At 34.6% G+C, this 24,242-nt stretch overlaps 2 protein-coding genes across 2 annotated transcripts in view; one reads left to right on the top strand and one right to left on the bottom strand.

Annotated features, from left to right (window-relative positions):
- Positions 1-10,498, top strand: LOC144845452 (glutaryl-CoA dehydrogenase, mitochondrial-like). The gene is made up of 9 exons (XM_078702807.1): positions 1-236; positions 1,294-1,455; positions 1,559-1,792; positions 1,947-2,076; positions 5,818-6,040; positions 6,592-6,695; positions 6,875-7,000; positions 8,482-8,642; positions 9,746-10,498. Exons 1-9 carry the CDS (start codon positions 80-82, stop codon positions 9,817-9,819), a joined length of 1,371 nt encoding a protein of 456 aa, XP_078558933.1. The 5' UTR covers positions 1-79; the 3' UTR covers positions 9,820-10,498.
- Positions 10,499-10,743: 245 nt separating this feature from the next.
- LOC144845409 (ubiquitin carboxyl-terminal hydrolase 24-like) overlaps positions 10,744-24,242 on the bottom strand; it is a 52,183-nt gene continuing 38,684 nt past the window's right edge. The window contains exons 38-51 of the mRNA XM_078702712.1: positions 22,708-22,925; positions 22,143-22,282; positions 21,673-21,829; positions 20,776-20,998; positions 20,271-20,374; positions 19,885-19,998; positions 19,379-19,607; positions 18,568-18,654; positions 18,112-18,223; positions 15,406-15,530; positions 14,635-14,751; positions 14,159-14,297; positions 13,757-13,911; positions 10,744-13,141 (exon numbers count right to left, since the gene is read on the bottom strand). Coding sequence (XP_078558838.1) covers positions 12,842-13,141; positions 13,757-13,911; positions 14,159-14,297; positions 14,635-14,751; positions 15,406-15,530; positions 18,112-18,223; positions 18,568-18,654; positions 19,379-19,607; positions 19,885-19,998; positions 20,271-20,374; positions 20,776-20,998; positions 21,673-21,829; positions 22,143-22,282; positions 22,708-22,925 — 2,220 coding nt within the window. The 3' untranslated portion in view covers positions 10,744-12,841. The remainder of the gene's footprint in view (positions 13,142-13,756; positions 13,912-14,158; positions 14,298-14,634; positions 14,752-15,405; positions 15,531-18,111; positions 18,224-18,567; positions 18,655-19,378; positions 19,608-19,884; positions 19,999-20,270; positions 20,375-20,775; positions 20,999-21,672; positions 21,830-22,142; positions 22,283-22,707; positions 22,926-24,242) is intronic.

Raw genomic sequence — 24,242 nt, 5'->3', positions numbered from 1 at the left:
ACGTGTGTGTACTACTGTGTGTAGGGGTCCAGTTAAAGTTGTGTCTTTTTACTGTGTGAACAGATACAATTATTTTATAATGTTCATGAGGAAATTTATTAGTTATTGTTCACAATGCAATGTAATAAAATCACAAAATATTTCAATAGCTGCTGTTAATTCGCTACGAAATATTGGGACCAGTTCGGGTTTGAGATTGAATGAAAATGCCCAGCCGGCAAACACTGCTGAAGCAGGTGAGAAGAGATTTATTTTCAAGGCCTAGGGCCTAGGACTAGACTAGGTTAGGCGATTTTGATCCAAGTTGGCCCTAAACCGTCTCGGCCAAAGTCAAGTCGGCCCCAAGTCAACTCGGCCTCAAGTCAACTCGGCCTCAAGTCAACCCGGCCTCAAGTCAACTCGTCCTCAAGTCAACTCGGCCTCACCAACTTTCCTTTATTTACGTTTAATAAAATTTCAAATTGCACAAATTGTTCAAATTGCGCATAACAAACAATTAATTAATAAGCTAGCATTCATACTATTATTAATGATTACAATATGAACATTTGGATAATAAATAGGAACACATTGTAGGCCCAATAATGATGATGCACGTAAGTTGGCGCGTATGTTCGTTTGTGCATGTCCGATATGCGAGGACATTTATTAGGTGTAATAAGATTGTTTGGTTGCATCATTGAGGTATTAAATAATGTTAACTCCATGGTTGAATCACGCGTAGATTTCTTCAGTGTATGCATTTGATTAGGCGACAACATCTGAAACCAATTCGTAGCTGCGCCTCCCTGCGCCTTTGGCAGCTATTCCCCTTTTTTAAAAACGTAAATCATGGACAAAAACGATATGTACGATCATTTTTCTATGGCCAAATGGTGGAACCATGGAGCTATAATAGCTCCATGGTGGAACGTAGGCCTACGTCTTCGATTTACTAAAATGTGGTACCTGCACGTGTTTTTGTAATACGCGGGTACTTCTATTCATATCGGCAATGAGATCATTTTTTTATATGAGTATTTTTCTTATTTCTTAATTTTTTTTTAAAGAGTGGATAGTAATAATCATAACATTATTAAGCACTTTTTGCGTTCCATACTTTATTGTGGCCGAGTTGACTGATTAGTTTTTGGCCGCGTTGACGTGAAGCCGAGTTGACTTGGGGAAACTATAGATCGATAATTATTGGAATGTATGATCAATAGAAATTTTTTGCCTGCACCAGGCCTTTAAAACAGCAAACAACATTTTGGAAAAATAAATAATAAACCGGTTTTCTTAAAAAAATTTCAGACAAACCTGTCAAAAAAGATAAATTTGTCCAGTTCAACTACAAAGATGCCTTGGATTTAGAATGCAACTTAAGTGAAGAAGAAATTATGGTCCGGGATCAGTTCCGAGAATATTGTCAAGAAAAACTAATGCCTAGAGTACTTATGGCAAATAGAAATGAAAGTATGTATACCAATTTATTATCAAAATTGACTGTTGACAATCAATTTTACATAGCAAATCTAATTTATGTGAACTAAATAATGAAATATATTCTATACTCCAGTATTTGATCAAGAAATTATGCAAGAGTTGGGAAATATTGGAGTTCTGGGTCCAACCATCAAGGGTTTTGGGTGTGCTGGAGTGTCATCAGTAGCGTATGGTCTCATCGCCCGCGAAATTGAACGAGTGGACAGTGGCTATCGGTCTGCTATGAGTGTACAATCTTCACTTGTTATGCATCCTATATACGCATATGGTACTGCAAGCCAACAAGAAAAATATCTTCCAAAGTTAGGTAATGTTTTATGTTTATTGTTAAAAAAAATAATGGTTGATGTCAAACTTAATTTGTAATGAATAATAATTAGTACACCACAAGCCAATGCTTTAGGCTTGTGTACAGTGCATATCATATTTAAACTAAATTATTAAATCTGAATATCTACTAGCAAAGGGAGAGCTGATTGGATGTTTTGGGCTAACAGAACCAAATCATGGAAGTGATCCTGCAGGAATGGAGACGAAGGCACATTATAATGCAGCAAACAAAACATTTAAACTAAATGGTTCTAAAACATGGTAAATAACAATACTTTTTTTATTTAAAAGAAAGTGAACTTGATATACATTTAATAGTAACAACTGCAGTAGAGCATAACTACTATAAGTAACAATGGAAAAATCTTACCATGAGAAAGGTTCATTTTGGGTCATTTAAGGTAAAAAATAATGGAGGTTTAGTTATTTTGTAATTAAATAGCTGTGTGAAAATGTATTCATACATTTATATTGGTATTAAATTAAAGCTAATTAAATTTGCAATTGAATGTATAAAGTTGTCAAATAATGCAAACATTACTATTTTAGAAAATGTAAAACAGATTGATTTATAAACAAAATTAAAAAGAAGTTAAAAAAAAAAATTCCCTGTGCAAAATATGGCTTTCTGATTGGCTAATAGTTTGTGTAGTCATACATGTAATGTGACCTCTCTGCAAATGGTATTATTATACAGAAAAACCCTCTTTTTGGTAACACCTATTACATACAATGCTTTAACAGCCAACCCCTATTTAGAGGACACCCCTGTCACTTATTTGTATGTCCCAAATATGGTTCTCATGTATTCTTAATCAGTTGTTGGAAGGTTTGCATGGGGAATTCAATATAGATAGATAGATAAAAATCTTTCTTTATTCTGGATATTCATTCAATATTTGTACATTGTTCTTCCTTGAAGTCCAGTTAACACTTACAAATTACAAATATAAACAATAAAAATGAAAAATTATGAAAACGTTTTTAAAGACTACAATATCACAAGAAGCAAGAGAAAAATACAGTTAGATCAAATTTTTAAACGATTGCAAAGTTAATGAATTTATAGAGCTGCGAATATCTGGTGAAAGATTATTCCAGAGTTTGACTGAGCGGTATTGAAATGTTCTTTTACCAGAATCATTATGCCATTTTGGTAAGACTAAAGTGTTTTTCGATTTGCTTCTTGTATTTAAATTGTGATAATTATCAATAAAATCATAAAAATCAATTAGGTAATCGGGAACAGTACCTGTTAAACATTTAAAGGTCATTATAAGAATATTATGGTCCCATCGTTGATTTATATGTATTGATATAACACACCACATATATTTAGTTTTGAAAAGAACTGGTGAGTTTTTCGCGGTTCGATCAATATACTTTGATTGTCCTCAGGAGTGAGAATGCTCACTCCCGTCATCGTCCAGAAACTCAACAGTTCCTTTCACAACTAAATATATGTGGTGTAATGCAAACTTTATATTCATTCTTAATCAAGTTTGACAGTACCACAACATACATTATTTTGGGTCAGGTTAATCAGCTGTTCATTTATGGCTTATATAATACTACTTTCATTTTTTGTTTCTGATAAACTATAAATACAATTTTTGGTCATGTCAGGATGCCAGATGTTATAGATTCTTGATTCAAAGATTGAGGCAAATATTCTATTTCCTGCCAAGGCTTACCATGTTTTAAAAATATTCAGTAGGGTGGGAGCTGACTCATTTTGTTTTCCTTCTTACTTTTTAAAAAAGGATGTTTTTATATTAGAATATATATGTGTCCCAAAATATTAAATATAAAAAAAAGTATTAAATGACAATTTTCAAAGAGTGGGTGTTTGCTTTATAAAAACACCTCTACTAAGGGGACACTTTCCTATGAAATGATCAAAGGATAATATATGTTTTAACACATAGCCAACTCCTATTAAAGGGACAATTTGTTTGGTCCTGAAGGTGTCCTCTTAATAGGGACACTACATTATATTAGCATTATTTGGTGATATAGAATGATTCAATTGCTCAATAAGAGCCAAAAACATGTAGTATATTTTACAATACATTGCAAGCTTTGTTTTATTACATAATCTTGACTGTGCTGTTACTGTATAGGGTTTGGAAACTTAAAATATGAAGAGAAAATTCTTGCTCTAAATGAAAAGACTGCTATATATTTCTGTGTTATTTCTCAGTTCCTTCTTAACTTTCTTTTTTTAGAACAAATTGTTGCTTATTTCATGCTCGTCCTGTTTTTTCGGATGTGACTCAGAGTCATACACAGTTGGATTTGTTTATTAGCAAGTTGGCGCCGCAGCTCCCTCATAGTCAATTAATTATTAATCTAATTCCATTAGGTCGAGGGTATTCCTAGAATTAGATTGTAGGTTGTGTAGCTGAAATTACTACTTTTTTGTTTGTTTACTCTGAATATTTATTTCAACTTTTAACCCGAAATTGTAAATTGTAGACATATAGATATTGAAATTTTGTACTGCATTGTAATATAAAATAATATGTACTGAAAAATTAGTCAGTGTAATAATAATTACATCTGGCTCATGTATACTTTAAAGAACCTAGTACATCTTTCGAGACAAGTATGGTGTTGCCCTGGTGTACTAGTATACACACAGCCACTTTCACACACAGACAGTTATCATAACTCAGCATACACTGTTTAGTGTCGCCCTCTAGAAATAAGGTTGAATAAATAAAATAAAAATGTTTTATTACTCAACTGAAATGTTTAAAACATTTCGTTTTTTTAGATAAAGACTCATTAAAATAGTTTATTTACTGATATACTGTAGACCTTGATTGCAAAAATACAACATGTAATTGGACTTGTCAGAAAAAGGAAATTGGTTTTATTGTAACTGTAAGAAAAACATGTTGTGATGTACACAAGTGAATGAATTTTCCACTAAATTAAGTTTACCATTTAAACCTGAGCATTTTGATCATAAAATTAGGTCAAGTTTTAATGTAAAAATTTAAGGTTACTTTCAACTATACAGATGAGGGGTAATACAGAATCCAACTTAATCAGCTGGCCAATTGCCAGTATAACCTGTGGCAGGTCTGTAAAACCGCCCAGTAACTGGCCCATCTGACATTTTTCACAACAAACATCATATATGGCTAGTTAATTTAACTGGATTATCCATATGATCTCGCTATAATTTCGATGTGAACGCTCAATTATGTCTGGATAATGTTTTTTTTCTGAACAATTATTGCTGCTTGGATTTAGAAGCTGTTTTAGGTTAACCAATTAGCCTAGTTGTTTAGCAACTGTTTGGTCTTCATTGCCTTTTATATCTCTGTTTTGTACTTGGCAGAAATTTGAAAAATTGAATATATCGCTGGGTAATTATTGCACAATTATTCATTCATTCATTCATCTTTTATTTCGGAAAAAAATTCTCCATAGTTCAGTAACAAATTAGTGTACATTATTGCAAATATAACAAATACATATATATATATGTAGATATATATAAAAAAAAAAAAAAACCTACGCTACATAGTCACATGGTTAGAACAATACAGTAGCTTCATCCATCTACTATGTAGATAGGATGAAGGAAAAGCAAATTCATGAATACATTTTATGACAATATTGTCTGACCTCCCTAACCTGCACAACATGCCAAACACCACCTTACGTTGTAGTTCGTAGAACGAGCAGATGTGGTTTTCTACAAACATGGTGCTGGCACTGCATGACCTACTGTAGGTTTATTAAGGAGCATGTTTATTACCCACCTAATACACCCCAATATTAAGGTCTATTGATCAATTCCTATCTTAATTAATTAATTTCTCAAGGTTGAAAGAACAGCAGCACAGCAAACTATAGTTTCAAAGTATTTGTTTTTATTAAAACAGTGATAATATCAATAATTACTATATTGTCAAAAACAAATAAAAAAAAATTAATGAAATTTAATTGTTGAATACAAGTAAGAAATATACATTGTCATTTCAGGATTACAAACTCACCGATTGCTGATGTTTTTATCGTCTGGGCTAGAAATGTTGATGAAGGTGGTGCATTAAGAGGATTTATTCTAGAGAAAGGTATGAAAGGGCTAACAGCCCCAAAGATTGAGGGAAAGTTTTCACTCCGAGCATCCATAACAGGACAAATTGTAATGGAAGATGTAGAGATACCAGAGGAAAATCTGTTACCAAATGCCAAAGGTTTAGGGGTGAGATTGAACTACTGTATTTGTAACTTCAATAATAAAAGGAATAGGCATATATTTGATTTAATGGTTTTGAGATCAGCAGATGTAGCTCTCAAACTCCTCTCTGTTTATATGCAAACATGGAGAGCAGATCACTGTGAGGTGTTTGTGAGTGGCCAATCAAATACTATTGATACCCTGCAATTATAGAAAGGAGCTTAAGATTTATTAGTTTATTATTAAAAGTTGATGGTGCCTAGATTTATATACTGGTTTGTTGGAACTATGGCTGGTTGTATGTATTCACAATAATTGTCTTAAGCTCTGTCTACAATATCAAACTAGTTTGAAAAAAAAAGTGTGATGTGCCAAAATGTGGTAGTGATATGACATCATCATATGGGCACATCTCATTTCTTTGTCACATAAAGTTTTATAGTGTAGACAGCTTTAAATAGTTAATTGCATATCAGGGTTACTGTGTTGATTATGTAAGATAGAGTTTCTCTTTTCACAGTATTATAGTGGTAAATCTCACTTGTTGAAATTTTGTCTTATTTGTCTATATTTAGGGACCGTTTGGCTGCCTAAATAATGCACGTTATGGTATAGCATGGGGTGCACTGGGAGCTGCAGAGTTTTGCTTGGAAACTGCTAGGCAATACACATTAGACAGGTACAGCATTTCATTTATAGGTCTCTTCTTCACTACTGTTCAATTGTATTCTATGTTAATGTTTACAATTGTCATACATAAAAGGAAATTGTTAATTTGATAGTAAAATACACATCATATATTAAATATGTTCTTTTATTGATTTTATGTGTGTTTATTTTTTTCATGTTCCATCATAGACACCAATTTGGCGTTCCTCTAGCTCGAAATCAACTGATGCAAAAGAAATTTGCAGACATGTTAACAGAAATCTCTATTGGCTTACAAGCATGTTTACAAGTGGGAAGACTCAAAGACCAAGGGAAGTAAGTTACAAAAATGAAATGGTGGTAGGAGAAGTCTATTAGTTTAGAAAAGATTAAAGACAGGATTAAAACTGAAAGTATAGACGACTTTTATGAGTAATATTCTGTTTCTTGTCTGCAGCTGTTAAACTATATATTGAGTTATTTGTGGAAATGAGCATTCCATGGTATGCAATATTACCCTAGTAAACTATTTTGCCTGTACACAGTGGAAAACTGACTGGGGCATGCATACACACCAGGGAGTTTCAGGGAGTTAAGGCCTGCACACACCAGGGAGTTTCAGGGAGTTAAGGCCTGTACACACCAGGGAATTTGGGCCTGCACACACCAGGAAGTTTCAGGGAGTTGAGGCCTGTACATGCCAGGGAATTTGGGCCTGCACACACCAGGAAGTTTCAGGGAGTTGAGGCCTGCACACACTAGGGGGTTTCAGGGAGTTGAGGCCTGCACACACCAGGGGGTTTCAGTGAGTTGAGGCATGCACACACTAGGGGGTTTCAGGGAGTTGAGGCCTGTACATGCCAGGGAATTTGGGCCTGCACACACCAGGAAGTTTCAGAGAGTTGAGGCCTGCACACACCAGGGGGTTTCAGTGAGTTGAGGCCTGCACACACACCAGGGAGTTCCAGGGAGTTCCAGGGAGTTGAGGCCTGCACACACCAGGGGGTTTCAGGGAGTTGAGGCCTGCACACACCAGGAAGTTTCAGAGAGTTGAGGCCTGCACACACCAGGGGGTTTCAGTGAGTTGAGGCATGCACACACACACCAGGGAGTTCCAGGGAGTTGAGGCCTGCACACATACCAGGGAGTTCCAGGGAGTTCCAGGGAGTTGAGGCCTGCACACATACCAGGGAGTTCCATGGAGTTGAGGCCTGCACACATACCAGGGAGTTTCAGGGAGTTGAGGCCTGCACACACCAGGGAGTTTCAAAGAGTTGAGGCCTGCACACACCAGGGAGTTTCAAAGAGTTGAGGCCTGCACACACCAGGGAGTTTCAGGGAGTTGAGGCCTGCACACACCAGGGAGTTTCAGAGAGTTGAGGCCTGCACACACCAGGGAGTTTCAGAGAGTTGAGGCCTGCACACACCAGGGAGTTTCAGAGAGTTGAGGCCTGCACACACCAGGGAGTTTCAGAGAGTTGAGGCCTGCACACACCAGGGAGTTGAGGCCTGCACACACCAGAGAGTTGAGGCCTGCACACACCAGGGAGTTGAGGCCTTCACACACCAGAGAATTCCAGGGAGTTGAGCCTGCACACACCAGGGAGTTGAGGCCTGCACACACCAGAGAGTTGAGGCCTGCACACACCAGGGAGTTGAGGCCTTCACACACCAGAGAATTCCAGGGAGTTGAGCCTGCACACAACAGGGAGTTTCAGAGAGTTGAGGCCTGCACACACCAGGGAGTTGAGGCCTGTACACACTGTTCACTGTCTTATAAGTTTTTATCATTTTATTTTATATTCCCATAATGTCAGGATTGCTCCAGAAATGATCTCGATGATTAAGAGGAACTCTTGTGGCAAGTCGCTGGAGATTGCTAGGATGGCACGGGATATGCTGGGAGGTAATGGAATAGCGGATGAGTATCATGTTATAAGGCATGTCATGAATCTGGAAGCAGTCAACACATATGAAGGTAACTATTGATAGTATGATTGTATTTGTATCGCTGTGTCTATACTATCAAACTAGTGTGATGTACCCAAATATGGTAGTGATATGACATCATCATGTCCATATATGGGTGCATAAAGTTTTATGGTGTAGACAGAGCCTTACATAGTTTCCTTTTGGAAACACATGTGTGTACAACATACCTGACTTTACTAAATTATTTTCTTTACCATAAATTGTGTGGTAATTGTGTAAAGAATTATTATTATACAAATAATGAATGTTTATGAGTGTAATGGTACAAATAATGGCATGAGGTGAATGATGAAAGGTTATATTTCAACAAGGCGCGAGCCAAGTTGAAAGATAACCTTTCATCATACACCAAATGCCATTATTTGTACCATTACACGAATATTAAACATTCATTATTTGTTTTATATAACATCTAAATAGATTCCTGTCATTTGAATCAAATAAAAGGTAGGCCTAGCCAAGGCCTACATTTGATTCACATTGATTAAAACAGTAACATTTGGTTTTTAATAATTATATTAAATATTATTATTTATATGGATTTTATAAACGCACCTACTGTAGTGTTAATTATGTCAACAAACGACCAAACAATCCTAGACCTAGCAAGGCTAAAACGCCTAGGCTTAGCCCAATACTAAAAGGCCTAGGCTTAGCCCAATACTAAAAGGCGTAGGCCTAGGCCCACTAGGCTGCAGCAATACAAAACTGGAACTCATCTAGGCTAATTATGTTTTTTCGAACGATTCCACGTCTTGTAGGGATGTCCCCATTAATTAATCAAAATCCTAAAAACGATCTAAAGCTAATTTAAATGCCTTTTTGAATGAAATTAGTGCATATATATCTCCAAATCGTACACAAAAGCAGGTGGTGCTGTGCTGTATTTCACAGTAATTTGTACACTAGATTTTTTTTTTCATCCGCCAAACATTTTTTTTTTGTACACAAAAATGTTTAAAAAGTACTATTAAACGATCGTTTAAAAGTGCGTACTATTGCACACCATGTGACCCACAATCGTCCAATCAAATGACAGGAATTTATTTAGGTGTTATATAAAAAATGTTATTTATCTATCTTTTATAGGAACACATGACATCCATGCATTGATCTTAGGGCGTGGCATTACTGGTTTACAGTCATTCACTGTCAACAACTGAACACAGGAAGGACATTTGGTGGAATATCTTAAATATGCTTTAATCTCTGTCTCGTCTACACTATCAAACTTTATGTGACAAAAAAATGTGATACACATATATAGACATAATGATGTCATATCACTGTCATATTTGGGCATATCACTACCATATTTTGGGCACATCATAATACTTTTTGATTTTGATAGAGCTTTAGGCTGGGTGGAAGACTCAAATTCACACAGCACATTACAGTACATCCATGCTAAGTTATCATCTCATCAATGAGGTGTATTCCATTCTACAGTATTAAATTATGTAACAGTAACACATTTTCTACAATTATATAGTCTTAGTGTATATTTTAAGATGTATATTTGCCAGAACATAGTCCTATTTGACATAGACACTTCCCTGGTTAAGTCTTGTTTATACAAACATTAATTTTATTTGCAGTGGTAGTCACAAAACATGTTTTATCAATATACAAAAAATATTTTTAAATCATCAAACATTTGTGGTGTTACTGTAGATAAAAAACAAATCTGACGTTTGTAAACTGTCTGTTATATAGTGATGATAAAGTAATTTATAGGCATATTAGTGTTAAATATTAAAATGTTAATATGATAAATTATTTTAAATATCAAAATGCTTTACAGGGTGGTTTATTGTACAATAAATGAAACATTAAAATTTGTATTTGTAATTTGTATGTAAATTTGATTGTGGTTGGGAAGTGGGTGGTGTGGGGGATATGGTGGTTGTGCAGATATCTCCCACCTCAAATATGAAACACATGTACATATAGTAATGTGGGGGGAGAGAGAGATTGTGTATAAGTTTTGTCTACACTATCAAACTAGTTTGACATCACATTTTTGTCTCATAAAGTTTGATAGTGTACAGACAGCCTGGACTGACCAAAAATTCAACCAAAAACAGCAAATTAAAAGTTTTATGTTTTTTTATTACTTTCTTATTGTTCCTCAAACTTGGTACTGTTAACCTTTATAATCAGAACCCACTGTTAGGAAATCGAAAACGAATACAACACATTGTATACAATGTAACTTGTAGAAATATACAAAAATCGCTGTGTCAATGGCACCTTCTAAATTGTCTAAGATTATACATATTGAATCACATCTATTGATGTAAGCACTTTCTAAGTTCATTGGAGAAAGGCACTTTGAGATCAGGAATACTGTATGATAAAGTGAAGATTATTAACATTTACAGTAACATCTCCCCAATTATGATCTATTTTTAGACAATTTGTGGTACCGAAGTTGTTGATATTAATAATAATTTGGCTTAAGTTTAAAAAGTACATAATTTTTCAGGAGCAAGTGTAACACATGAGTCCAGTTAGATTATCTGCTCTAAAGCTCTGTCTACACTATAAAATGTTATTGTGATGTGCCCAAATATGAACATGATGATGTTATATCACCACCATATTTGGACACATCACTACCATATAATATGGTAGATGTTATTTGGGCACATCACTCGTACTCCATGTTGTAATGTTTCACAACATAATATTAAATGGGAGATGTTGATGTACAAAAACAAATTAGCAGGTAAAAAATACATTACTACACATGTACACCTGTACAATAATTGCATAATATCTATCACTTCAATAATTACTTGAAATCATTTTTGCTTGTACCTGTGTAATAATAATTTCTCCATGTTACAGGCAACTTTTGCACTCCATAAACAATAAATAATCTTTTTTCACACTAATTAAAAATGATTTTCACAATTTAAAATTATTACAAATATGTACTGTTTTATAAATTATATTACGTAGAACTATAAAGAAAAGAATAAGCATACATTATTGTATGTTTTCAGTAACTACATCTAGTTATTGCTGTTTTAAAAATAATTTATCATAGATTGTATACACTAAAAAGTGTAAATTGATAGAGAATATTATAACATTGTTAAAGTACTGAAAGGACGATGGCATGGTGCATGAAATTTACATAGGATACCAGTAAACTTTCCAAAAATAGAACAACCAAAGAGCGTTAGAATAGATCCAAAATAAGCGAGGGTTTAAGGCTAAAAACTCAAAATGTGGCAAACTGATCAACCAATCACAACATTGCAAATTTGCCATAAAGCACTATGGGAAACTGGATTGTAAAACCACATACTATATTCTTGTTATTGCAATTCTCAAAACAGGGTTAATCTATCAAAACTGCATTGTATGTTACAAACTAAATATATATTAATTTATGTTGTCCTCTTGTATACTTTCTAAAATCTTTACTTAGCTGGGTCTATATAACTCTGGCTTTTGGCTGATATCTTAATCCTCAAAACCTTAAACTGATTATATCCAAGCTGGCTGTAATCACCATTCACACTTAGGCTAAGGGAAATAATTACCCTTAATATTAAAAATATTTCCCTATATAAATGAATACTATTTTAAGAAAATTTCTAAATATTTATTGACTTGAGTGAAAAGGAAATATCTTAAAGTATGATTGGTGACTACAGCAACATAAAAACCATTATCTCTCTTTGATATTAATCTTTATCTACACTATCAAACTTTATATGACAAAATGTGATGTGCCCATATATGGAAATGGTGACATATCACTACCATATTTAAGCATATCACTACCATTATTATACTATTTGGGGATATCACACCCTTTTTGTCGAACTAGCTTAATAGTGTAGACGGTGCCATACCAGATGAAAGAACTCGATAGTACTAATAAAATGGCATACTGCAAAATCTTCAATTTTCAATACCATCCTTTTCTTCATTCATGTTCTTGATATCAGATGTGGAGATAGATATTGCTGGTACTGTAATACAATTTAGCTACATTCACATTTGTTTCTTATCAAAGAATGTAAAAAAGCGTCGTCGTTCAATCCTTTCAATTCAATATGATTTTTTTCCATTATTTAACAACACAGCGCCCTCTTCCGTTTCAATCTACATGGTTGATATCTTGATGACGGTTGCATGTTCCCGATATCAACTTGATAAACTCTATCATGTATCAATTTCATCTAGGCCTAAGCTGTTCTCCTCACTTGTTGTGTTAGTGACATTATCAGAGTTTTCATTAGTTTCCATACTTGTCTCTTGTTTTGAAGTATCTATACTTTGATTTGAAGTATCTATACTAACATCTTTATCATCTTTATTTTCTTCTTCATCTTCTGTGTTTAATTGTTCAAAGAGTGCAGTTGCTTCTGCTAGAGTATCCTGAGCGCTCATGGTCCTTTGGAATGTTCTACCTGTGGATGATTCGTTTGAGGTATGTTGCGGCGTCCATGAATGTTCGTTCATCTATCAAATACAAATGAAATATTATTCTAGTGTGGGAAACCGATAGGGGGATCTACTGTATTCATTCAGGGGTAACGGACATGCGCGGTAGGATGTTTTTAGTATACAGAAGTTAGAGCATTTCGGCAACCTCATGTATATGCACACGTATCTGTGTCACAACATGTATACGGATATGTTTGAATTTATAGCTTTTTTCATTAGAGGGTTATACTAGTAGGTGGTAGACGTGTCTAGCGTGAGCGTATCTAGCGTAGGCATAGCCAACATTTTTAAATCTTTTGTCGTTTTCTTGAAACAATTTTTATACTACAACTATGTCTGAATTTTCTTTAATAAGTTAGGTTTTGCTAATGAAATGTGATCTGTGCCACATTTAACAACTTAATTTCCAACGAATAAATCTTAAACGTGTGAAAGCATTTCGCATATCTAAAAGCATCAAATCGATATCACATACAGTATTGATGTCACACTACACAAAATGTGTGACATAGTATGCGAAATTTACAAATACGTATACCGAGGTTGCTCAAACTGCCTACAATATTACTTTTCTTTATTAGCAGTTTCCCCTCCAAATAAATTTAGAAATAAAAATTTAAAATAGTTTACCTTTTTCTTGAGCCAGATGATGGCCCACTGCCATTTAGCCATAATGGACACCAAGTAGTCCTTAGCAACTGGGCATTTGTTTGCTAAAGTTACCAAGAACTTAATGCATTGGTAACTACGACGACTGTCTGTTGTGTTATGTTTCTGAATAATATCTACAAGCAATAAGACATGTTAACATTTTTATTTTCTAATTTGAATGTGGTTTTAATATCATTTTTTAAACAATAGTGTCAGAACTAAGAGACAAAAACAATTTTGGGTGTTTGAATTTTATCTCTATTGCTCGTCAGTACGCTTGAGAACTAGTGCTGTTCCACTGAAGCAAACCGAGAGCGTCAAAGAGAATTTCTCCAATGCATTGTATTTAGCTCAATTATAAGTATACAAACAAGCACAAACCTAATAGCCCATCACTGTCATGACCTTCGACACACAGTTTTAACCTCTGTAATTGCAGTTGATCTTTGACCTGTAGTAGTTCCAGTAGTAGACTACACATTGACCTGAGGTCATGTGAAGGAGCTGTTATGATTTGACACTGTAAAAATGAACAAAAAAATTATCAAAGCAACTAAGTAAAAGTAGCACAAATTATAAATTTTTCCAATTCTATTTCATTGTGATTATATTATTTGCTAATTTGAGTTAATTTTGTATATAGAAAATCCACAGACTTTAACTGTATACTTTGTAGAATCAATAATATATAGAATAGAGTAGAGCCTCTATTAAGAGGAAACATTCGGGACCCAGTTTCCTCTTAATGGTGTAGTCTTGTGAATAGGGTTGGTCGTGGTGTTAACAAATATATTTCTCATTTTTTTCACAGCACTTGTAACCCTGAATAAGGGTACTATTGTATATGATCTTTTTACCTGGATAGCCTCTAGAACTTCTTGGCTGAAGACAGCATTGCAATAACTGCAATACAGCAACATGTTGATGACGGATGCAGTGGTTCCAGGGGTCATCTCACGACATGCTGCTACAGCCTAAAAATGAAGAAATTATTCAATTATACTTACTACGTCTATATGGTATAAAAAAAGGCGAGACCTGTGTTCATTCTACACGTAGGGGAATGAGCTGTTAGGATGTCATTGTAATAAGCCTCAGCATTATGTGGTAGGGTGGCCAGTTCCTTTCCACGCCGCCTTATGCTGCCTAGTATTTTTCAACCAGGTACTCATTTACACATAAATGGACAGGGAGTTGTTCGTATCGGGAATTGAACCCAGGTCTGTCAAGTGTTTTAATCACTCGGCACCCTACTTATCCTCCATGGTATAACTGAATCTAATTTCCAAAATGCCTTTTTTCATATGAATAGATGATGGCACTATTTCTGTTTCAACTATTTCTATTAAGGAGGATTTAAACAATACAATTGATGTAGTAACCATATGGTTAAAAGATGTAAAGCACTGTCTACACTATCAAACTTTATGTGACAAACAAATGTGATGTGCCCATATATGGACATGATGATGTCATATCCCTACCATATTTAAGCATATCACTACCATATTTAAGCATATCACTACCATATTTAAGCATATCACTACCATATATGGGCACACCACACTTTTTTGTCACATAAAGTTTGATAGTGTAGACAAAGCTTGTAATGATATTGATAACCTTACCTCTTTGATGTACCTGCGGCCTTCAGGAGCAAACAGAATGTTCTTGACATCTTCAGGTGTTTGTAAAGGTGTCTCTAAATCATGGATAGGCAGGATATTTGGAGGTTTGTCTTCAGGACATTCATCTATAAAAAAGTAACACAACTAGATTTTAATTTATGCACATATTTATACAAATAATATTAAACTAGCAGTAACCCTTTTCTGCCTTAATATGTGGTTATATACTTTGCATGTATAATAAAAGATAAAAGTACTTTGACAAATTATCAAAATAAAAACAAATTGTATCAAGAATAAAATTCTGAACTATTTTATGGCCATTAATTTTGTTATACACTATCCCTTCACTTTAAAATATCTGTAAGCTAAAAAATGAAAGCGATACTGGATATGGAACTTTAGATTTTACTTTTTACTGTTCAGACTTTACGAAAATAAAAGACACTTAACAACAATTGTGCTGTGTGAATTAGTTAGATGATGCACGCAAACACTAACCAAAGTATAAAATAACAAACTATATTATTTTGTGTGTTTTTCGTGGTGTATTCATTATTTGATACATACAATAAAAAAGTGAACATAAATCGTATGAACAACACATTGCTGCGGAAACACAAATTGTTAAGTTGTTTTCATCAATTCAACAATGTATCAAACCATTTGGAATCTTTTTGTTTGTGTGCGTTTTTTTTTTCATTTACATTTTTTTTATTTCAGTGGTTTTTATATTTTGTAATTTTTTTTCTTTGGGAGATTTGTTACCTATTTGCTACTTTTGTAATAAGTGTGGTCTAGCAGTAACCCATTAGAAAGTGACGTCTGTTAATCAGTCGGCAGATTAAAACATTTTAATAAAAAATATAAATATGAATTAAGTTATAGAATTAAGATGTGATAATAAAATGCACTCACTAACTTGAAATTAGATGATATTTCTGATATTTTGTGGAAACACGACTTTGGAATCATTTTATTTGTTTGTGTGTGCTTTTTTGTTTCATTTACATTTTTAAAAATTTTAATGGTTTTTTATATTTTGCAATTTTTTTTGCGTGAGGTTTGGTATCTTTTTTGCTACTTTTGTAATTACATTGTGGTTTAGATTTATTTATTATTAACACATATAACGGATTCGAACTCGAACCTACATTAATTTCAATGGCCATGGCGTTTTACTCACTGAGCCATTGAACCATTTATTTAAAATTTACAAAATACATTTTTTTCCAAAGGATAGGTGTAATTAATTAAAACTTCAACGACGCGATCAGTCGATACGGTTGGGCGGCTGCCGAGACTAAACACTGTTTTAATTTGCCGGCCCGGCATGGTATTTGTACATCCGGCCATGGCAGTACACAACATAGGAGGTTGCATAGTTTATACAGTGACGTAACATGGTCACTGAGACGTCAAATTACTGCTATTTTTTTTTTTGTGTTTATCCTTAAAATTAAAGAAAGTGACATAGCCTATCGTGTGCGGCCTATCAATAAACATCAGTGTGCCAAATGTGAGCATGTACCGTTCAGTGGTTTTGGAGGAGATACGTAAAATACGCGAACAATTTAGTAGCATTAATATATAGATAGATGAAATGATGATTATGGATGATGCAATCTGGGAAATTTCAGTCATAGTGAAAAACTAAAAATGTAACAAAATATTCTAAACTAATTTTGTATATATATATATATATTTTGTATGCTATGCTCACTGAACCGTAAGAACGAGTTAGTCTCTACTTGTAGACATAGGAAAAAATTCTTACTAAATTGCAGATCCAAATAGTTTATCTAAATCTAAAACAATAGGCTATTGTATACGACTTCCTGATGACTCACTTCTATTAAGCACTATGAGACAACTGTGTCACTTATGTTTTACATTTCACCTGAAGAGTGCGGCCAGCTACATGCTGGTCGTACGAAACAAATTTGTAGTGATTAAAACAATGAAGTAACCAAGTTTTCTGCTGTTATTTTATTTATATATTTTGTATATACATACATATATATATAAACACATCAGACAAAGAACATTAATTCTAAACCGCCCGGTGATATACTGAAATTACGCGAACAATTTAGTAGCATTAATATATAGATAGATGAAATGATGATTATGGATGATGCAATCTGGGAAATTTCAGTCATAGTGAAAAACTAAAAATGTAACAAAATATTCTAAACTAATTTTGTATATATATATATATATATATTTTGTATATACATACATATATATATAAACACATCAGACAAAGAACATTAATTCTAAACCGCCCGGTGATATACTGAAATTTAATTAATTAATTTGAAACGATAAAGATGAGGAAATCTGTGAGAATGAGAAAAAGTCGCAAGAAATAAACCATTTATATTGTACCATTAATGTCCATTTTTTCCAATTTGCATTTTTAGTCGCGTGGACGCGACTCTATAGTTCACTATGTCGGTCGGTTGGTCGGTCTGTCTGTCGGTCTGTCTGTCTGTCGGTCCGGTATCACTATGCATTGTAGCACGCGACTTAATGGCTGTTGGCCTTGTTTTTACATAAAACAAAAGAAATTTAAAAACTTTTCTAATTTATTTTCCTTTATGTAAGAAAAATGTAAGTATATCTATTTATCGTCGATCGTTATCACCTACTGTGTAGCAGTTTTTAATATATATATATCATTTTATTTTACATTCTACATACCGACTGTTCTGAATTGGGAAACATCACAATGCAGCACCATGCTTGCTAACGTTGTATGCAGTGAGCCAAAATCTCTTGTATGCGATGATGTCCACCGTCGACTGTTTAGGTCCTGTTTACATAAACAAAACAAATTAAAAACATACTCATCATCAGAATGACTTACCTATCTAAGTTTGTACTCCACCACTACAATCTGTATAAAAGTGATAGAATTGCACAAAATAACATAGATATACTTTATTTATCCCACTCAGGACAATAATAGGGATGTTTCGATTTGCAACGACCAACCTAGTCAATCAATCATGTCATTTGTCGTCGCCTAAACCTAGAAATCATCAAACCTGTGAGGAGCAAGGACACACTTCCCAATGAACTAACCATAGTTTGGCCGTCGCAAATCGGTAGTTCCCTAATAAAAAACAGGACTTTACAAATAAAATGACCTCTGACCTGAGTAAGTGTTGGTGTACCAATAAGAAAAGTGATGAGTCTACAATAAGCACCTCTTTGAAATAGATGAACACAGCAGTTAACATTCTGTAAAAACAAAACATTATCAAATTGAATACACAGAAAATATGTAGCTTAAAAATTACATTTAAATTATAAAATCATTGAATGTTAACAGGAGAATAAGAACTTTATTATCTCCAACAATCTGAAGAAATTACAAAAGTGCTTGCAATCAAACATACATACATTCTATTCTATACAAGTTTTTATATGGCGCCCTACAAAGCCTAACAATATTTAGTAATTAATTAAAAAGAAAAGTTTTAAGTTGACGTTTAAATAGAGGTGATGAAATCGCTCCTCTCAAATCGACAGGTAGCGCGTTCCCGATCCGCGGAGCGGTGACAGAAAAGGTATTGTCACCAGCTTTCCGATTAGATCGTGGAACGAAAAGTCGGGTGGGATCATTAGAGGAGCAAAGTCGGCACCTGTAATTAAATGAAAGCTGGTCACGGTTAAACTTAATTAAATCAAAAAGGTACAAAGGAACAACAGAGTAAATACATTTATAAACAAAAACAATATTTTTGTACAAAATTCGTTTTTTTTATATAGCGCCAATGGAGATCTTTCAATAAACCATCCGAGGGCTGATCTCGTCCACACGCATAGACCAGCTGTGCCGCCTTGTTCTGCAATCGCTGTAATCGTTTAAGATCAACTTCGCGGGCACCAAGCAAGAGCGAGTTAGCAAAGTCAAGGCGGGACATTACATATAAATAAGAGAATATTTATTATGAAAACTTACTGCATTTAAGTACATGCTAAGAAGCCAGAAGTACTGAGAACTATTGCGACAGTAGCTAGCAATGTCTTTATCAAGTAGAGTTAGAAGATGTTCTATTAGACCATCAAGTTCCGGGATGGATGACATCATGCTACTGGAGTTATTCTTGATAAAGTACCTCAATGCTGCTTCTAACATGTTTGTGAAAGACAATCTTACTTCTGAAGATGGACATTCTAATAGATATTGCCTAAAATTAAAAATAGAAAATGCAAACAATATACAGCTTGTATCATAATTATTATCTTATAATTCTTATTGTAGAATATCCTATTCAGGGAACACATATATACATCTGGTTGAGTCCTCAAGATGACTTCTTAATGAGGGTTCTACTGTATAATTCTGAACCCAGCTTCATTTCTCTCTTAACTGACATTAGTCCAATAGGATGGTCTGTTGTTCAGTTACTTGTAAGATTCATTGGTATGTACGAGAAAGAAAGCTTTAAAGCTGTGAATACCTACCTAAGATACGGTCTTCCAACATCTGAGTTGAGATGCTTAACATACCAAGCACAGCTGTCAGGACTATTACGAAGCAGAACCTCTACACATCGCTCCCATTCTTCTTGATCATTTCTGTAAAAGTAAAGAAAATGAAATCAATCAAATTCTGTCTTCTGCTTAATAATCTTTAGAGACGAGTAGGGGTAACCCCGGTGAACTGGTTCACAAAATAGCCCCTGTATCAGGAGGATTACCACCTATCTGATAGGACAGTGAATAATTTACAATAATTGGTAATCCTTGGCCACATGTGCCTAAAAACATAAAACAAAATTTGAGACTAACGCTTGTTGTATTGTTCGTGTCCTTAGCCAAGATATGGGAATAACCGTATATCTACCAACCTGAAAGACTTTTTGGTCTTGAAATAAGTGTTGAGCAGAAAGTTAGTGATCAACTCTATACTTGTCTCAGCCATCGTACTGTAATCCTTCAGGTATATATGACTCTTTAGAAAAAAAAACACAATCAATAATATGTCAAGGTCACCGCAGTATAGTCAAAGAATAGTGTATTTTCACAGTGTCTCATTTAGGGGGTATATACAGTGGAACAGTGAAACATATATATATATATTTATATATAATATTGCGACATATACAGAGTCCAATGAGCAAATTTGTTGTTGTGAGGATAACTCCTAATTGATTTCACACTGTCAATGTAAAACAATCCTTGGACAAATTTGTCTAATGACTACATTAAGGATTAGAGAAGGACAGAACATCTTTGCTATAATTAATTTGACTTACAAACATTTGCATATTTTTGGCTAGATACTACTGTACCACCTTTACATCTTTTGACGCAAATTGCAAAATTGAGCCATAAAATATATGCACAACTTACACTGTTGCAAGAAACAAGTGAGCGAATAAAGTTAAAATAATCAGCATTGAATATGTCTCTATTGCGCATGTACTGAAGGTTGTCATCTAATATAAACCGCTGTATCGTTGGTGACATCTTCTCTACAAAGATCCCACGTTTTTCACCCTTTTGTACAAGGGCTGAAAGCTCATTCAGTTCATCCGAACTATGCATTGGAGACAGCTCTGGAGATGAATTCACACTGGAAGATGTAAAGTAAAATATATTTTATGTATAGTAGTTTAATTTAGTTACTTATTATTTATTATTATATGCAATTTTTAAAGCTCTTTCCAAAGTGCAAACACAAGAACTAGGAGTCTGGGGAACTTCCAAGGGGATGCTATTTCATATAGGACCATGAATAGAAAACACACCGTCACCAAAAACAGTCTTAAGCTCTGTCCACACTATCAAACATTATGTGACAAAAAAATGAGATGTGCCCATATATGGACATGATGATGTCATATCACTACTATATTTGGGCATATCACTACTATATTTGGGCACATCACACTTTTTTGTCAAACTAGTTTGATAGTGTAGACAGAGCTTATGTGACAGGGACAGAAAGGTGTATTTTGTCCACGTATGAAGTAAGGCCTGAACGATGAGGCTTGTGCAAGTTAATGATTTCTTGCATCTCAATCAATCAATCAATCAGGTTTCAGGTATTAAGAAGTAAGTATAGTTTATATATCTTGTTATCTTAAAGGGGCTCCTGGAGTTTGAAAAGTTACCCTCTCAAAATAAAATTCAAAATCAGACTTTAGACTTTCTTTTCATTATTAAATGTTTTTTAAAATGGTAGCTAGTGGGGTTGCGAATATTTTTATAGAAAGAAAAATATGTAATCCTTAAAAATTAACGTACACTTGAATGTCGCCCTCACTGTCATGTTTAAGTAGCGCAGCTCTTGGTACTGTCGCACGTGGTAGTGTAGCCTCTGGTGTTTTAGTCCCTTCTATCTTCTCGTAGAACAGCATATATCCACTCCAATAGCGTAATCTTGTATCTGAATATGATGTTCCTGTAATAAGAAAAAAAAACTATTAGCCTAATTTGATAAAAGGTTATTAGACTGATCGCTTTACAAGCTCATTAAACTGCTCGCAAAATCAACTCCCACTGCTCATTTAGAAACAGAGAGAAGGCAAAGGCATTAGCACTCCTAGAGGGCCCTCAAACACTGGGTTGTTGCATTGGGCTGCTCATATTCTGGACTCCTTAAGTTTAGGAGTCCCTAGGTTTAGCCAGTGAGCGCTCATAGCCATTATATCACTGCCTATAGTTTAAACTGTAACCAAGTGAATGATTATTATCATATTAGAATACACACATACCATGATCATAGAATTTAGGTTTATATGTACCACCAAAGCACTCAGCCTCAATTGTGTTATCCGTCATTTCAAATTCCTCTACAACTGTATCGTTGAATTTAAACCATTTGCCTTTGCTTGTATTGTTCATGGATGTTCCCCTGTAAAAATAAAAAAAAAACATCACAATACCCAACACCTCAAACAACAATTCATCCTCTGATGTCTTATTTTGATATGTTTGTAGATACAGTAAAACCCCTACTAAGGGGACACATACAGGAGTTAAAGAAAGTGTACCCTTAAGCTCTGTCTACACTATCAAACTTAATGTGACAAAAAAATGTGATGTGCCCATATATGGACATGATTATGTCATACCACTACCATATTTGGGTATATCACTATCATATTTGCACATCACACTTTTTTTGTCCAACTAGTTTGATAGTGTAGACAGAGCTTTTAAAGGAGTTTGGTCATGTGTGTCATATATTTCCCCTCATTCATTTCACATGAAAGTGTGGGCAAATAACGTTTCTACTGTTATGTATAATCAAATTTAGTAATAATAACATCAACACACCATCTATCTCGTATAAAGGAGTAATAATGACCAGCATTTGCTTGACCACTGTGGACCAGTACGCCAACCAATTGGTAGAGTTCATCGAGTTTAGTCTGTGTGCATTTTGTTTTTAAGTTTTCTGTTGGAGTTTCCCCACCATCGTGCTGTTCAGTACTGCTTTCTCGTCGACTCATACCCTCTGATGTGTATGGCTCCATATCAAGTACCCATGGAAACTGTAAACAAATAAAAACAGATTGGAACAAAACTTTATAGACGAAAAAATAAATATCAATGTCTATCATTACTGTATAATATTAAATGCATACAATATATACATTTCAAGTAATCTTCCCAATGTCAAGAAAAGTCGACAACGATAAGCAACACCTAGCCACCCATCTCGAGAAAACATAGGGTAAGATATACAGATATTTTAATACATTCCTAGCCCTCTAAGATTTGGAGAGTAAAACAATGAGGTCAAGGGGTAAAATCGCTTGCGAAATATGGAAATCACGCAATTTTTGCTATTTGAAAATATTTCATAAAAATAAACATTTTTTTAATTTGTTGTAATCATGATTGCATAGTAAGTACATAGAACCCACTAATTGATGTGCGAGGAATTTTATAGGGAAATTTGACCACGCGATGTGAAGCTAGGCCAAGGCATGTAGCGATAGAAATAATTCGCCTGCAGGAAATGTTCTTATAGCCTTGAAGAATGGATTGACATATAGGTCTAGACAAATCGGACGGCAGAGTAAAAATAGTTTATAATTTCACATAAGAAAATGGTTTTTACAATCATATTTGCTTAGATAAATGCATGTATATGTATTTATAAATGAAAATTTATTATCAAATTTTTATATTTCGTGTTTATTAGTGATTTTATTTGGAATACAAATTTGCTAAGCTTAGCCTAGCCAAAGACAAACTTTTTAGTACTTTCATTTACAATTTTCTCAATTTTTTTTTTAAACATATGTATATCATAAGATAGCAAATTTAATAAGGAATATTTGTTTTTAGAAAACTTTTTCCTACACTATATCACTATATCACGGTTCTAGGACACCTACCCCCTAGACAGTTCCCCCGGATGTTTACCACCCGGACAACTACCCCCTTAGGACAACTACCCCCCGGACAACTACCCCCCGGACAACTACTCCCCGGACAACTACTCCCTTAGGACAACTACCCCCTTAGGATAACAACCCCCTTAGGATAACAACCCCCTTAGGATAACAACCCCCGGACAACTACCCCCTTAGGACAACTACCCCCTTAGGACAACTACCCCCTTAGGATAACTACCCCCTTAGGATAACTACCCCCTTAGGATAACTACCCCCGGACAACTACCCCCGGACAACTACCCCCTTAGGATAACTACCCCCGGACAACTACCCCCCGGACAACTACCCCCCGGACAACTACCCCCTCTCTTAGGACAACTACCCCCAGGACAAATACCCCCATGACAACTACTCCCCTCCCCCCAATCCAACAAAATCCGAAAACTAGAGACCCGAGACCAGAGA

This window comes from Antedon bifida, chromosome 6, assembly GCF_963402885.1.
Source record: "Antedon bifida chromosome 6, ecAntBifi1.1, whole genome shotgun sequence".
In the NCBI taxonomy this organism is placed as follows: Eukaryota; Metazoa; Echinodermata; class Crinoidea; order Comatulida; family Antedonidae; genus Antedon; species Antedon bifida.
This window is presented reverse-complemented; position numbering and strand designations above follow the sequence as displayed.